Here is a 14746-nt window from a genome sequence, read left to right as displayed (position 1 = left end):
AGGGTGGAGGTGGCCTGTCCAGCAGCACCGTAGGCCTTAGTCGCCAGAGACGACGTAAACCTACAGGCGCTGGACAGGAGTCTCTGACAGCCCCGCCAGGTGGCGGCGCTCTGCGGGCATAGGTGCACCGCGAGCGCCTAATCCACCGGGGGAATCACTGTATAGCCCCTGGCCGCCCCGCCATCGAGGGTAGTGAGGGTGGGGGAACTGAGAAATCAGGACCGGACAGTAAAAGGTGCCTCCCACGATTTTGTCAGCTCCTCATGCACTTCCGGGAAGAAAGGCACTGGAGCGGGGCGTGGCTGCTTTGAGCGGCACCACGAGCCCAGGAACCAATCGTCGAGCCGTGAGGGTTCGGGGGAGAGCGGAGGGTTCCACTCTAGCCCGACACTCGCGGCTGCCTGGGAAAGCATGTCTGTCATTTCCGCGTCGGCCTGTGACTGGGCAATCGTCCCCAAAGGGGGGAGCCCAGCTGAGGCTTCTGTGTCCGACTGGACAAGCTCGCTCTCCAATGCTGCGCTTGAGAGCTTATCAGCTTCGCGGGCTACGAACAAGAGGTCGAACTCGCCATGAGACAAGCGGTGGACTCATCCGGAAGCCCAACCGGGTCAGAAGAGTGTGCTGGGGAATGGGAGGTCCGTGGGGGGATACCCGGCGGAGGCGGTCCCATTGGGGTCCCCAAATCGCCCCCAGTGCTAGCCGCGCTGGCCTCATACCCGTAGGTATGTTGGTACGAAAGCAAGCCATGACCCCAATGTTGCCATGGTCATGTTCTCTCAGTGAGTACATGAACCATCAACGAACGCTGTCTCCATGTGGGTCGTGCCCAGACACGAAAGACAGCGATCGTGACCGTCTGAAGTTGAGAGGTAACGACCGCAACCAGGAATAACACATAAACGGAAAGGCATCTTTTCTATCTAAATGAGTGGTTGCACGCCAGCTCCTTTTATACCCATATGTCCGGGCGAGTGGCATGCAAATACCACTCGCCAATTTTCATTGGCCTTTTATCAAAGACCAGAGGTGTCTCGGGCTCCCAAGAGTGACCCCTAGTGTCACTACATCGACACAACGTTGAGTGAGTGACAGATAGGGAACCATGGTTTTATTATCGTAATATTGCAGTAACCTTGATTGTAGTAACCATGGTTAATTTTGTTGTTACTATGGTTTTACCACAAATATCATGGTTAAACTGTGGTTACTGTTGTTGTACAACAATGGTTAATTTTTGTAAGGGAATATCACCCTAATTAAATATATAAATATCAGGTGATATTACTGAGTTCTGCAGTCATTGCAGAATTAAATAATATCATCTGGTTTGTATATATCTAAAAATATTTTCTTCTTTAATAGCTTCAATATAGTTACTGTAGCAACATATGTAGTGTAGCTAACTACTTTTTTAATGGAGTAGATTTACTGTAGTTTACCTATAAGTAGCTTGTATGTTGTGAAGCTGCTTTTCAAGTATACTGTAAATAGCAAGAACAGAGACATCATGTCATACTGACATTTCCATTAATTTGCTAGTAAATGTCATCAAAGCAAGTGTTTTAATTTATTTCTGTGTGCTTGTGGGGATATTATTCAGATTTTCACATAAATCACATACACCCACATTTCTCTCACTCTCAGATTGCCCTGATAGCTTACATCTTATTTCTCTTTTGTCCTCAGGAGACCCGGATCAACTGCATTCGGATCGCTCGTAAAGGTAATTCATTCTTTATCTGCACTAGTGTTTACACGCTCGAGGGCATGTCTTGTTGATAGAGCATATACATCAGTGCTAACCAAATGTCTCTTCTGCGGCCTCACTCACACTTTATCAACAGATGAAGCTGTATTTTTTATTTTTACGTGGCACTCTCTCTGAACGCGAGCGGTGATAGTTGGGCATGATCTACCTGGTATTGTAATCAAAATATTACATACACATTTTTCATTCAAGTTCAGCTCACTGAGCTAATATAACAAAAATGCAGTAGACTGATGGAAAAGAGAAAATGAGTAAAAGCAAGAAGGAAAAAGGTTGATGGGAAAACCAAGTCCAAAACCTAGTGAGCTGCCTAACTAGATGGCCAAAAGGCATACAAATATGATCAAATGAAGCCTCCAAATATTATTCAAGGCTGTTGCTTTGTAATATTACCAGTTGAATGAGCAATTATTTTATTTGAAATTACTAGTAATTGCTTCTGTATGATGTAATTAAAAACTTCAACAAATACATGAAGCGAAAATCAAACTGCAATGTTGTGTTGCTCTCATTATTGCTAAACATTGCATTACACTACCTGCTGTATTCATCTCATATTCTTTTATTTATGAATTTATTTATCCTGACGATCAAGGATGTTGTAATTAATGTTCGCTTAGCAGATGGTATAATGAGGTACTTCCATTTCTGTGATTTTCAAATGGCAAGTTCTTCTTTTGGAAGCTCTGCAGGGGCTCAAATTAATCGAGAGAGAGAGATTGCATGCTGTTCTCTTGAGCGGTTTGAAAATTGACTGCATTTACAGGCAGAGAAAATGGAGACACAGAGACTTAAAATGGCTGTCAGTTTCAGTTCATAACACAGTGTGATTCTTTCTCAAATTTTTGGCCAGAACGCACAGCTGTCATCACTGGACGCTCAGTGGTTGTCCTGAGTCAAATTTTGTGGTCGCTGAAATGTCACCATATCTGTTCCTGGATGTGCAAGCAATTCCGTTCAAAGCTGGACTGAATAATGACTAACTTTTGGCCTTGCCATGCCTGTTTGGAGTGAGGCGCCGAACTTCATGTTCGTTTTTTAGAGTGAACAGACCTGATTAAACTGGGAATGGCTGCTTTGATGGCAACAGACCTGAGTTTTGGTGAATTTTGAGGCCCTTTACTGTGGCACATTATGTCCTAGTCCAGTGGTTCTCAACAGGGTTTACTTCAGTACCCAGATTTTACGTTGGACATCAAGTGGCGACTTAACGTGTAATAAATAATACATACCTGTATTTAATGTAGCCTGGGTCACATTTTCTTTTATCTTATATAGTTTTGTTCATGGTCTTCAAGTATAAGGTCATGTATTAAGTGACATTATTCTGTCAACAACAAAAGATTCAGGAAGTTTTCTCTCCCTCCTTTTTCAAGTTTATAAGCCTATTTATTTATATGAGCCTATTATATTTATTATCCAGTTTATTTCCTAATATCAAGCATCATTTAAGCAGAACATGTAGTACAAAGACGGAGAAATTTGTTCATAAGTTTAGGAGGTCTAGACTTTAAAGCCCTTAATGTACTTGCTCTTGTATTTACAGTGCAAAGCCATTTACGCACAGGAAAGACCATGGATGGCTCATTGTAGCTAGTCTTTCTAAATAATAATACCATTAAATTATAGTATTTGTGTCTGTCTACTGTTTGAGAGGTTTGACTTCCTCCATAGCACTTTAAATAGAAAATTATCTGTAGAATTCAAATGGGTTGCATCAGTTTTTGTGGTCAGTGCTGCGATACCGAGGGAAGTCCGCTTGATTCGCGCATGCTCCAGAGATACAGCAGGTTAGAGTAGATCATTGGCGTAACACACGTGTGAAAACCAGGCATCAGTTGCACCATGAAATTATTGTGTTGCAGATGAGGAGCATATTTAGTGCATTTAAAGCATTGAACGTGAGATGACATTTGCAACATTTGCCGAAATTTCGCTTGAGTGGTTGGCGAAAATTTTCAGTGGAGGGAGAGCCATGGCAATGTTATTTCCTTGCTGTCCTCAACCTTGTCAGAACACACCTGCGACCCACTTTTGGGTCATGACCCACCAGTTGAGAAACACTGTTCTGGATAAGTGCAAAAATGAAAGTTCTGATAGGGTCGCAGAAAGCAGGTGAAAACGATGCTAAGTGCATTTAATTACATACAACTAACCATATAATCTTGCAGAATTAGGAAAGCAAAATAAATAGGCTTATTAGCTTTGGTTGAAGGTTAAAGAAAAACACTTTTTTGTTGTTGTTGTTGTTGTTGATGTCAAAGGCTGTGTATCCAATCAAACTCTTATGATATTTTTACCAATTTATCTGTCATATGACAGATGCCAAAATGGACATGTAGTGTGACATGGCCTCATCCATGAAAACCATGAACAAAACTACGAAAGGTAAAAGAAAATGTGATCCAGACTACATTACATACCAGTTAAATTGCATTCAAGATAAACATGGTTTATGCCAACCACAATTTTTTTAATGCAGTGAAATATTAGCTGCCGAAATTATTAAAACCACCTAGACATTTAGAAACCAAAGTTGTAAATTTCCCATTCTTCCTATCTCATGTTAATAGTTCATGTTGTAATATATATATATATATATATATATATATATATATATATATATATATATATATATATATATATATAAAAATAATAATTTTAAGGACTTTTTTTTTATTATTATTTACGATAAACAATTTTGGTACTGTGTTGGGTCGCCACTTGATGTCCAAAATAAAGTCTGGTTTCTGTAACAAAATCAGTCGCACAATGATTAAAGATCTGGAATTATGTAAATTACAGAATGGCAAATTAACAATTTTCTATGAAAAGGAAGCCTGTATGCCAAAACCACATTTGTAAAAAGGAGATTTTCAGTTATGGAAGTAATAGGAAGTTTTGATGACCTCCATGAGATTGGGTTTATATTGAAAGTTTTAACGTCCATCCAGTATTAATAAGTAGTGTTTAACAAGTCCAAACAGAAATATGTACCCTTGTGTCACTGACCTGACCCCATTTTGTCAACGTCCCAGTCTACTGTCTCTCTGAGGGTGCCCCGGGTTGAGCTCCCTACCCTGTGGCTGGTTCATGGTCTGCCTAATGCTGATAAAGTGTTTCTTCATCTCCCTCCAACCCCTGCGATACCTTCACCAGATTAACATGCGGTGTGAGCCAGCATCACCTGGCCTCTGTTCTAATCTTATAATACTCATCTGCTGCTTCAGATAACATGCTATGTTCAGTCAAAGGTTCTGTAGGGCAACACAGCTAAAAATACACACAGTATATCTCAGTATGTTTATCAGTATCTTATCAACGATATTCATCTCAATATTTATATATTTGCTCTGAAATTATGAAAAAAAAAATGGTCAAAAAGTTTAATAATCAAATTTTTTTTTCTTGTACAAAAGAATTAAATATAATAGTTTTCCTTAAAATGTGCCAATTAAATAATGCAGTATGTACTAGATATACTGTATATTTAGGAAATGTAATTAATGTTCAAATGTTCATTATTTTTATTGCCATGAAAATAATTATACTGTAATTTATGAAATAATCAAAAGAATTATACATAATTACACAAACAACTACAATGCGATTAAAATAAAATAAAAATGTCAAGGCATAAAAAAGGCATGCTTTTCACACAGTTTATTTATTTATTTAGTTAGTTAATAAAGTTAATAATTTAGTTAAAATTTAAATAATATTAAAAAATATTTTTTGTGCAATGTCATTCTGTCAAATAAATATACTGTAATTAATGAAATAATTACACATAATTACACAAGCAATTACAATGCAATAAAACTCTAATGATCAAGGCATATGAAATAATCAAGGAATGTTTTCCACATAGTGTCTTACTAAGTGAACACAAGACAGAATTATATTCAGTCACTTTTTTTAATCATATGGACGAATATTACTATACATAGTAATACAACTTGCTCAATCTTTAAGAAACAAAAGAAGATCTTATAGTAGATTCTTATTTTTGTGAACTGTACAGTATTGCTGACTTTCAGCTAAATGATTTATGCCCATTTTTCATCTTTCCTCACTCAGTGGCCTGCAGGGACCATAAGCATGCTCTGGAGGTTTCTCAGCATGTGGAGGACATGGGGCTGATCCTGGGGGCTTGTGCGGGGGGACTGGTGGTTCTCATCCTGCTGCTGGGAGCCATCGTGATTGTCGTCAAGAAGGGGTGAGCATGTGTCCTCTGTAACACGCGATTCAAATCAAATCCAATTCTAGATTGACTTCACAATCACATCAGACCAACAGCGGTACCATCAACAAGCAGAGTAGTCATATTAGGAGATAAGAAACTTTAAAGGTTTAAATGATTCTAAGTGATAAAATTATTCTAAGTTCAGTCATGAAACTCTACATGGTGTAAGCTGATAGGCCCTTTGACATGTTGGGCTCTATTTTACCACTATTTTAATGCTACGTCTTATGTGCAGCGGTATGTGATATGTAATACATGCACTGTCAGTGGGCATTGCCACAAAGTTTTGGTAGAGGGCTAGCAAAACTGTGCATGCAAGCAATAAATTAAGACCATTGATAAGATGTTGGTAGCTAGTGTAAATGGAATGTATGCATAGGCGTCAATTTATGTCCTTGTAGCTGGCCCTAAACAATCGAGAGGTTCAAGGATCAGATACCAACTGACTGGATAATATGTAGCAAAGTTTAAAGTTTTTTTGACTGGTAAGAGAAGGATTCAGACTGAAATATAAAGATGAATTATATCAGATTAGTTTAAAATTAAGATGAAAAGGCTTTCTGCAACTACATTTTAAAGCAAACATAACAAAACAAAAGAGTAAAGATGCAGCGTTTCACCACCACTGGCAATGAACAGCGACCGACCAAACACAAAGCATAGACAAATACTGTATATTAGACAATGGGAAAAAAAAATGACTGACTGTCCCAGTGAAATCAGAACATTGTAACCATGTCCTTCTTAAATGTCAGGCATACATCTATTACACAGCCTTTATATGTATAAAAAAGGTGGTGCTCGCTGGGACTATTGGATGTAGAATGTTAAATTATAAAAACAATGCAAGTATATTTCATCATATTGCTCTATTGATGCACAACATCATGTATTAATTGTAACTGTCAGGGACATACTTTTATGTTCCACTGTAATTCCAGAGACATGTACTTCGAAACAGTAGCACCTGCTGGTGGAATCCCAAAATGCAAATGCACATACTGAGTTTAGACTTTGCACTTATAAGAGATGTGGTTTTTAGACGTCTTAAGCGCAATTACTTATTTCTCACAAATATAGCAAATAAGGTTTTGCGCCACTTAATTTACATGGACCTCCCATATATTTTTAGAATACACCCACTTTTTGCACACATACGCCCACAGACAGTCCGAACACTTCTACCTATGGCCAGTTGCATGTCACGAAAATTGGATGAGTTTGAGTGCATGGTTGTAGTACAGAGCACAGAGCCCTGCGCTTAACACTGGAACGAAAATAGAGTCCGTAATCTGTTACCTAATCAACTTGTGTACTCTCTCTGTCTAACTTTTAAATTACTGACTTAAATACATACCTATTATTAATTGTTTGCATATAAGCCGGATTTACTGTAGCACACTACAATAGTGTTCTCTCTGAAACCCTCCTCCTCCCCAGGACCACTTGTCTAGTTCTGCTGCAAGGAGATTTATATATGTCTAATTGTGCAGCAGCAGCGTAAGATGATCTTGTCTGCCATGACCAAACCACATCTATTTGTCATATCCATCATAACACCTTGAACATATAGTGAGAGCTGTTATGACTCAACTGATAAAATCAAAGTTGTTTCTGAACTCAGTTATTCATTAACACAGAGTCCTTTTCTGAAGGACAAGGCTAAAATGTTGCTCAAACACAACAAACAGAAATTCCTCTGTTTCCAGGGTCATCAATGTGTGTGAACACAGACAAACATGTCTGTGGCAAGACTTATTATTTATATACTGTATATAGACTCACTGAGCACTTTATTAGGAACACTAAACTAACTCTGGGTAAGGTCTTCCTTTGCTCTCAAAACAGACTCAATTCCTCGTGGCATGGATTCCAGAAGATGTTGGAAACATTCCTTTTAAATTCTGGTCCATGTTGACATGACTGCATCACGCAATTTCTGCAGGTTTGTCAACTGCACATTCATGCTGCGAATCTCCCGTTCTACCAGATCCCCAGATTGGATTCAGATCCAGTGACTGGGTAGGCCGCTGAAGAACAGTGAACTCATTGTCATGTTCATGAAACCAGTTTGAGATGATTTTTGCTTTGTGACATGGTGCATTATCATGCTGGAAGTAGCCATTAGAAGATATAAAGAGGTAAATTGTGGCCATAAAGGGATGCACATGGTCAGCAACAACACTCAAACAGGCTGTGGTATTCAAGTGATGTTTGATTGGTATTAACGGGCCCAAAGTGTGCCAAAAAAACATTCCCCACCATTACACCACCACCACCAGCCTGGACTGTTGACACAAGGCATGTTGGGTCCATGGATTCATGCTGTTGTGCCAAATTCTGACCCTACCATCTGTGTGCCTCAGCAGAAATCGACATTCAACAGACCAGTTGAATGCATTTTTCCAGTCTTTAACTGTCCAGTTTTGGTGAGCCTGTGACCACATTGGATTCCACTTCTTGGCTGACAGAAGTGGAATCCAATGTGGTCTTCTGCTGCTGTAGCCCATCCGCCTCAAGGTTTGACATGTGCATTCTGAGATACTATTCTGCTCACTACAATTGTACATTCTGAGATGCTATTCTTCTCACTACAATTGTACAGAGTGGTTATCTGAGTTACCATAGCCTTTCTGTCAGCTCGAACTAGTCTGGCCATTCTCCGATGACCTCTCTCATCAACAAGGCGTTTTTGTCCACAGAACTGCTGCTCACCGGTTGTTTTTTGTTTTTCGCACCATTCTCTTTACACTTTTGGGTGTGTAAATCCCAGGAGATCAGCAGTTACAAAAATACTCAAACCAGCCCGTCTGGCACCAACAATCATACCATGGTTGAAATCAATCAGATCACATTTGTCCCCATTCTGATGGTTGATATGAGCATTAACTGAAACACCTGACCCATATCTGCATGATTTTATGTATTGCACTGCTGCCACACGATTGGCTGGTTTGATAATTGCATGAATAAATAGGTGTTCCTAATACAAATATTGGTGAGTGTATACTATACAGTATATGTATAATTAATGCCTGATAAAGTGTTTTCTGTTGGAATATTCACTTTAAATTTTATAAGTGAGATAAGTCTCAGGATTCAGAGGTCAAACTCCAGTTGATTTAGCTGATTTTGCTAGCTAAGTGTTAAATTTAAGCCAAAATTGTAGCCAGGACTGTGGTGAGAAGTGGTGCAGAAACAGATGGCATGCTCTCTGTTGAAAAGGAGCAGTTTGCTAACAAAGACAGCAAGAACAGGGCAAAATAAGCTGATGTTTAGTTTTGACAGTCAAAAGAAAGCTGAACAGGAAAAAAATAAAAAAATAAAAATAAAAATAAAAAACTCACTTAAGCATTTGGGCTTGCCCAAGCCAAACTACCATTTATAGTGGATGGCACACTGAAAGTTAAATTCACCCCAAGTTTTCTGCTTTCAAGAGACCTCGTTAAATAACACTCTCTTAGTTCACACTTTTGTTCTAGTAAAAACATATTTTTTATGGATGAGTTGTAAAAATGTGTCATTCAAAGTCTTAGTGAATATTGCTTTTCACTGGTCTAAAACTTCACTGGAATTTTAGAGGTACCTGTTGGTTTTCTTGCTGTGCGGATATAATAGCTGTTTTCACACATACAGATTTTGCCACAAATGTACGTCCCAGTATTGAAACTCTGTGATCATTTACTCCCCCTCATGCAAACTTGTGAATTTTCAGAGTGTTCATTTTCATACTGGTGACTGTGGCTGTCAAGCTCAAATAATCCACCCCCGCCCCCCCCCAAAAAAAATCTGTAAAAGTATCATTAATGTAGTCAATATGACTTGTGCGGTATATTTTAACTCTTTTGACGCCATACTTTGTGTGAGGAAATGACTGAAATTTAAGTCAGAATTCACTGTAAATCTCTGTCCCTCTTCCGCAGCTCTCAAATCTCATTTAATTTGAATGTGGTGTCAGGACACGTTTTGACAACTATAACAACATTTAGAACCAATGATGTTTGACATCGCTGACATCAAACCCGGTACCATGTTTAAATGAAACCAAAGGCATGAATGAGATTTGAAGCGTAATTTTTTTTTTTTCTTTTTGCAGTGCAGCTCAGACAGACATTTATCTTAAAATCTTTGAGTAAGAATCTTGTTCACTTGCCTAATTAGAGTCTCTCTCTCTCTCTCTCTCTCTCTTTCTCCATGCAGAAGAGACATCTATTCGTACCCTTACTACCCGTAAGTCATGCATTGTTTTCCCATTACCTCACACCTTTATTGTTTAGCTTTGAAAATTAAATGTTGTCATACTATACAATACTAATCAAAAGCCTTAAATTACATTTTTATGTGAAAATATTTACTTTTAAATATAAGTACTGGGCCTCATTCACTAACCGTGTGTTCAAACTTTTTCATGAAGAAATCATGATTCATCAATCAGTTTGCACTAAAATAGATTCAAAATTTATGAAGAAATTTTGGACCAACTGAAACCTTGCATATGCAAAAATCACATACGGTGCTGTGAAAAAAGTATTTGCCCCCTTCCTGATTTCTTCTATTTTTGTGTGTTTTCATACTAAATTGTTTTAGATCTTCAAATGAGATATAACATAAACAAAGGCAACCTGAGTAAACACAAAATACAGTTTTCAAATATATATATATATATATTTATTGAAGCTAAAAAGTTATCCATCACCTACAGTACTCCCGTTGTCCTTATAAGCATGGAATAAACACGGAATGAATGAGATAATACACACTATAATATATAATGATACTATAATAATTATGCACGTATGTGCGCTATAGTTGGAGCTGGGTTCTGGTTCTGCCCTGCATGCTCAGTGATAGAGCGTACAAAGCCATTGGATTATTCAGCTGGTGTAATGCTCCTATACAGCCTGGGAAAGGTTTCTCAGATGGTTTTAGAATGTTGTATACTGCACAAAATCACAATAGCATGGGGAGTTTCTTTAACTTATGGCAGTGTTTGAAGTGCGCTATATGTGTCACAGTACCGGCAGCACTTCTAACTCTTATAAGGTGCTGGTATGGTGTCCTGTTTGTGAAACGATGAGTTCTCAGTTCTTCCCACATTGAGCACTGCCTTAAGGACAACACACAGTCTAAACCTGTGGACGATAAGGCACAGATTTTGTAAATCCTCCTGCACAAGCAGCGTTCCAAGCACGCCTTCAGTTCATCCAACATCTACAGTGGTAAATATTATAAATTGTAATACTGCACTGGGCTGTTTTATAATGTGATGTCTTTTTGGCCTTTTGCTTCGGCTGCATCTTTCTCTACACATTAGTAACTGTACAGGAGCGGTGGCGCTGGACTCGTTGAACGCCCTAACATGGAGACGGTTTGGGCATGTTTTATTCAAATTACTATCTTTGTGCACGTGCACCGTTATTTAGAATAATCGTGATTCATTAGCATTAGAACAAAATAATGTGTAAGCACCTGTTGTGAATCAGGCGAAAATTTTCTTGAAAACTTTTCCTGTACGTTTGCACGCAAAATCAGTTCAATTACTAGTGAATGAGGCCCCACTGTTTGTAAAATAGTATATACTTGTGCTTCCTTGTGGTCCCCTGTGTGTCCTCGGACCCCATTTTGAAAACCTCCAGTCTACCCCACAATCCCTTACTCATCTGAATCTCCTCCTCTCTTTACATCTCTTTACATCTCTGCAGCAGGAAAAAGGTAAACATAAACAAGGCGGTCATGACATATCGTCAGGACAAGACTCATAAGCTGGGTTCATTGGACTGCAACACGACCGAGCACAGTACACTGCAACAGGACGAACGCACTGCACACACCTTCATGGAGTCACACAACTGCACTGCTAGGAGTGAGTACAGAAACACATAACTCATGAACAGAGACACCTGTGGCCAGTTTAAGTTGTTTTTTTGTTTTGTTTTTTCAACAGGGAACCCACACACTTTCATTTTTTGTGATGTGGCCAGATGTCATATCTGCTTGTGCACACACATAAGATTTCATAACAGAGCGACTGATTATTTAGCTTAATTAAAGCTCAGGCTGAATGACTCACTGTGTGTCACATCCCACAGTGTGTGTGGCACTCCCCCGTAGCGATGAGCCTGTGCAGCACTCATTTTAATATGGTGCTGTGCCCATCAGAGCGGGTCTGTCTTCTTTGAGCATAAACATTTATCAAGAACACCTTCTGCCCACTTTGAAAGTGTGATTTGTAGGGGGGAATGTATCCTGTTTGAGCATGCTTTAAAGATGTACACAAATGTACACAGCAGAGTTAGAGTCGAGACCAGTTTACAAGTCTGGTCTTAATACCTAAACCCAAACCAATACCAGACTTCCTAAGACCCAGAACAATACCAAACAACCTAAGATCTAAACACAGACCAAAAACAGTCCCCAATACCTAATCCCAGACCAGTCTCAGACTCCCTAAGATTCAGAACAATATTAGACCACCTAAGACTCAGTTCCAGACCAAGACAAGAGCTCCAATTCCTAAACCCACAGTAATACAAGACTCCCTAATACCCAGACCAAGACAAGTCCCCCAATATCTTATCTCAGACCAATACCAGACTCCCTAAAATTCAGAACAGTGCCATATCAAGGTTCAATCCCAGACTAAGACCAGCCACCCTTATACCTAAATCCAGACCAGTGCCAGACTTTCTAAGACCCAGACCAATACCAGATCACCTAAGACTCAGTCCCAGACCAAGACCAGACCCATCATACCTAAACCTAGAAAATAAGTCTCCCTAAAACCCAGAACTATACCATACAACCTAAGAACCAAAACCAAACCAAAAGCACTCCCCAGTACCTAATTCCAGATAAATACCAGACTCCCTAAGACCCAGACCAATATCAGACCACCTAAGCAGCTCCTGTGGCAGGTTTAACTTCCTCAGCTGGTGAAGGAAGTACAACCTCGGCTGAGCCTTCTTCACAAAGGAGTCCATGTTGGTGTCCCACTTCAGGTCCTGAGAGATGGTAGAGCCCAGGAGCCTGAATGACTCCACTGCTGCCACAGTGCTGTTCAGGATGATGAGGGGAGATTTTTCCTGAAGTCCTCCACTGTTTTGAGCATGTTCAGCTCAAGGTTGTTGTGATCGCACCAGACAGCCAGCTGTTCAACCTCCCATCTGTATGCAGACTCGTCACCATCGCGGATGAGGCAGATGACCATGGTGTCGTCTGCAAACTTCAGGAGCTTGACAGTGGGGTCCTTTGCAGTGCAGTCATTTGTGTACAGGGAGGAGAGCAGTGGAGAGAGAACGCATCCCTGAGGAGCACCAGTGCTAATAGTGAGGGTCCCGGATGTGAGTTTACCCAGTCTCACTAGCTGCTGCCTATCTGGCAGAAAGCTGGTGATCCATCGAATATGACCCAGAACAATATCATATCACCTAAGACCTAAACCCAGACTAAGACCTGACCCCAATACCTAAACACAGACCATTAATAGACCCCTTAAGACCTAAATCTAGACCAATACCAGACCACCTAAGACTCAGACCAAGACCAAGACCAGACCACCTTGCAAATTATCCATAATAGGAAAGAGACTGTGGAGACCTGTGGTTGAGGTAATTATCACCTTTGATTGTAAAAAGAAATATGCTCTTGTCTAAAACTATTAGTCAAGAACCAGAAACAGAATCAGACCAAGACTTTAGTATTTGAGACACATGAATATACCGATATGTAATGATTGTAGTTTAAATTGATCCAGAAATTAAGTGAGCAATCTTCTATTGAAAATATATGTGGTGTATATTCTCGACACCATAACAAGCACTTGACACTATATATCTCTTGTTTGCAGATGAATCACTAAAATCTATCATTTTTGAGTCTGGAGTGAGTGTCCTTTCTCATCTCCAGGAACAGATGTGTGCTTTACAGTAATATCGCTGGCTTTCTGCATGTGTTACCGGGTGTCTGAACTTATGTCCTGTACTATGATGAATAGTGTTGGTTTGGACTATTCTATTCTATTCTATTCTATTCTATTATGTTCTGTTCTGTTCTGGTCTGTTTTGTACTGTTGTGTTCTTTTTATCTCTTCTGTTCTGTCGTGTCATATTCAAATTCTGTTCTGCTGTGTTCTATGTGTGTTCTAACGTTCTATTCTACCCTGTTTTATTCTAATCTAGTCTACTCTGTTCTGTTCTATTTTGTTTTCTATTCTGTGGTTTTATTGTATTCAACTCTGTTCTGTTTTATTCTATTCTGTTCTATTCTATTATACTCTGTTCTGTCATATTCTATTCTATTTTGTTTTGGTTTTGGTTTTGTTCTGTTCTATTCTATTTTTTTTTGTGTGTGTGTCTATTTTAGATTTGTCTTTTATTCGCTTGTTCTGTTTTTTGCTATTCTATTATATTCTAGTCTAGTGAGTTCTAGTGTTCTATTCTACTCTGTTCTATTATATTCTAGTCTACTCTGTTCTGTTCTATTCTATTTTGTTTGGTTTTGTTCTGTTTTGTTTTATTCTGTTCTAGTCTAATCTGTTCTATTCCCATGTGGTCTATTGTTCTATTCTACTCTGTTCTGTTGTGTTCTATTATATTTTGTTCTATTATTTTCCATTCTATTCTATTCTATTCCTCAGCTAAATATACAAGCCAATTAAATATCCTGCTAAGGCTGTGCAATATCTGTAATGGGAAGGGTTACTGTATATTGTCTACAAGGAACCAACACACACA

General features: G+C 39.1%; 1 protein-coding gene across 4 annotated transcripts in view; it reads left to right on the top strand.

The window, feature by feature from the left end:
• Window positions 1-14746, top strand: part of LOC127420681 (receptor-type tyrosine-protein phosphatase U-like) — a 426908-nt gene that overhangs the window by 337583 nt on the left and 74579 nt on the right. For all 4 annotated transcript variants that reach the window (XM_051663146.1, XM_051663144.1, XM_051663145.1 and 1 more), the window contains exons 13-16: window positions 1687-1723; window positions 5849-5987; window positions 10215-10244; window positions 11717-11877. In XM_051663146.1, the coding sequence (XP_051519106.1) occupies window positions 1687-1723; window positions 5849-5987; window positions 10215-10244; window positions 11717-11877 (367 nt within the window). The remainder of the gene's footprint in view (window positions 1-1686; window positions 1724-5848; window positions 5988-10214; window positions 10245-11716; window positions 11878-14746) is intronic.

Source organism: Myxocyprinus asiaticus, chromosome 30, assembly GCF_019703515.2.
Source record: "Myxocyprinus asiaticus isolate MX2 ecotype Aquarium Trade chromosome 30, UBuf_Myxa_2, whole genome shotgun sequence".
Lineage (NCBI taxonomy): Eukaryota > Metazoa > Chordata > Actinopteri > Cypriniformes > Catostomidae > Myxocyprinus > Myxocyprinus asiaticus.
This window is presented reverse-complemented; position numbering and strand designations above follow the sequence as displayed.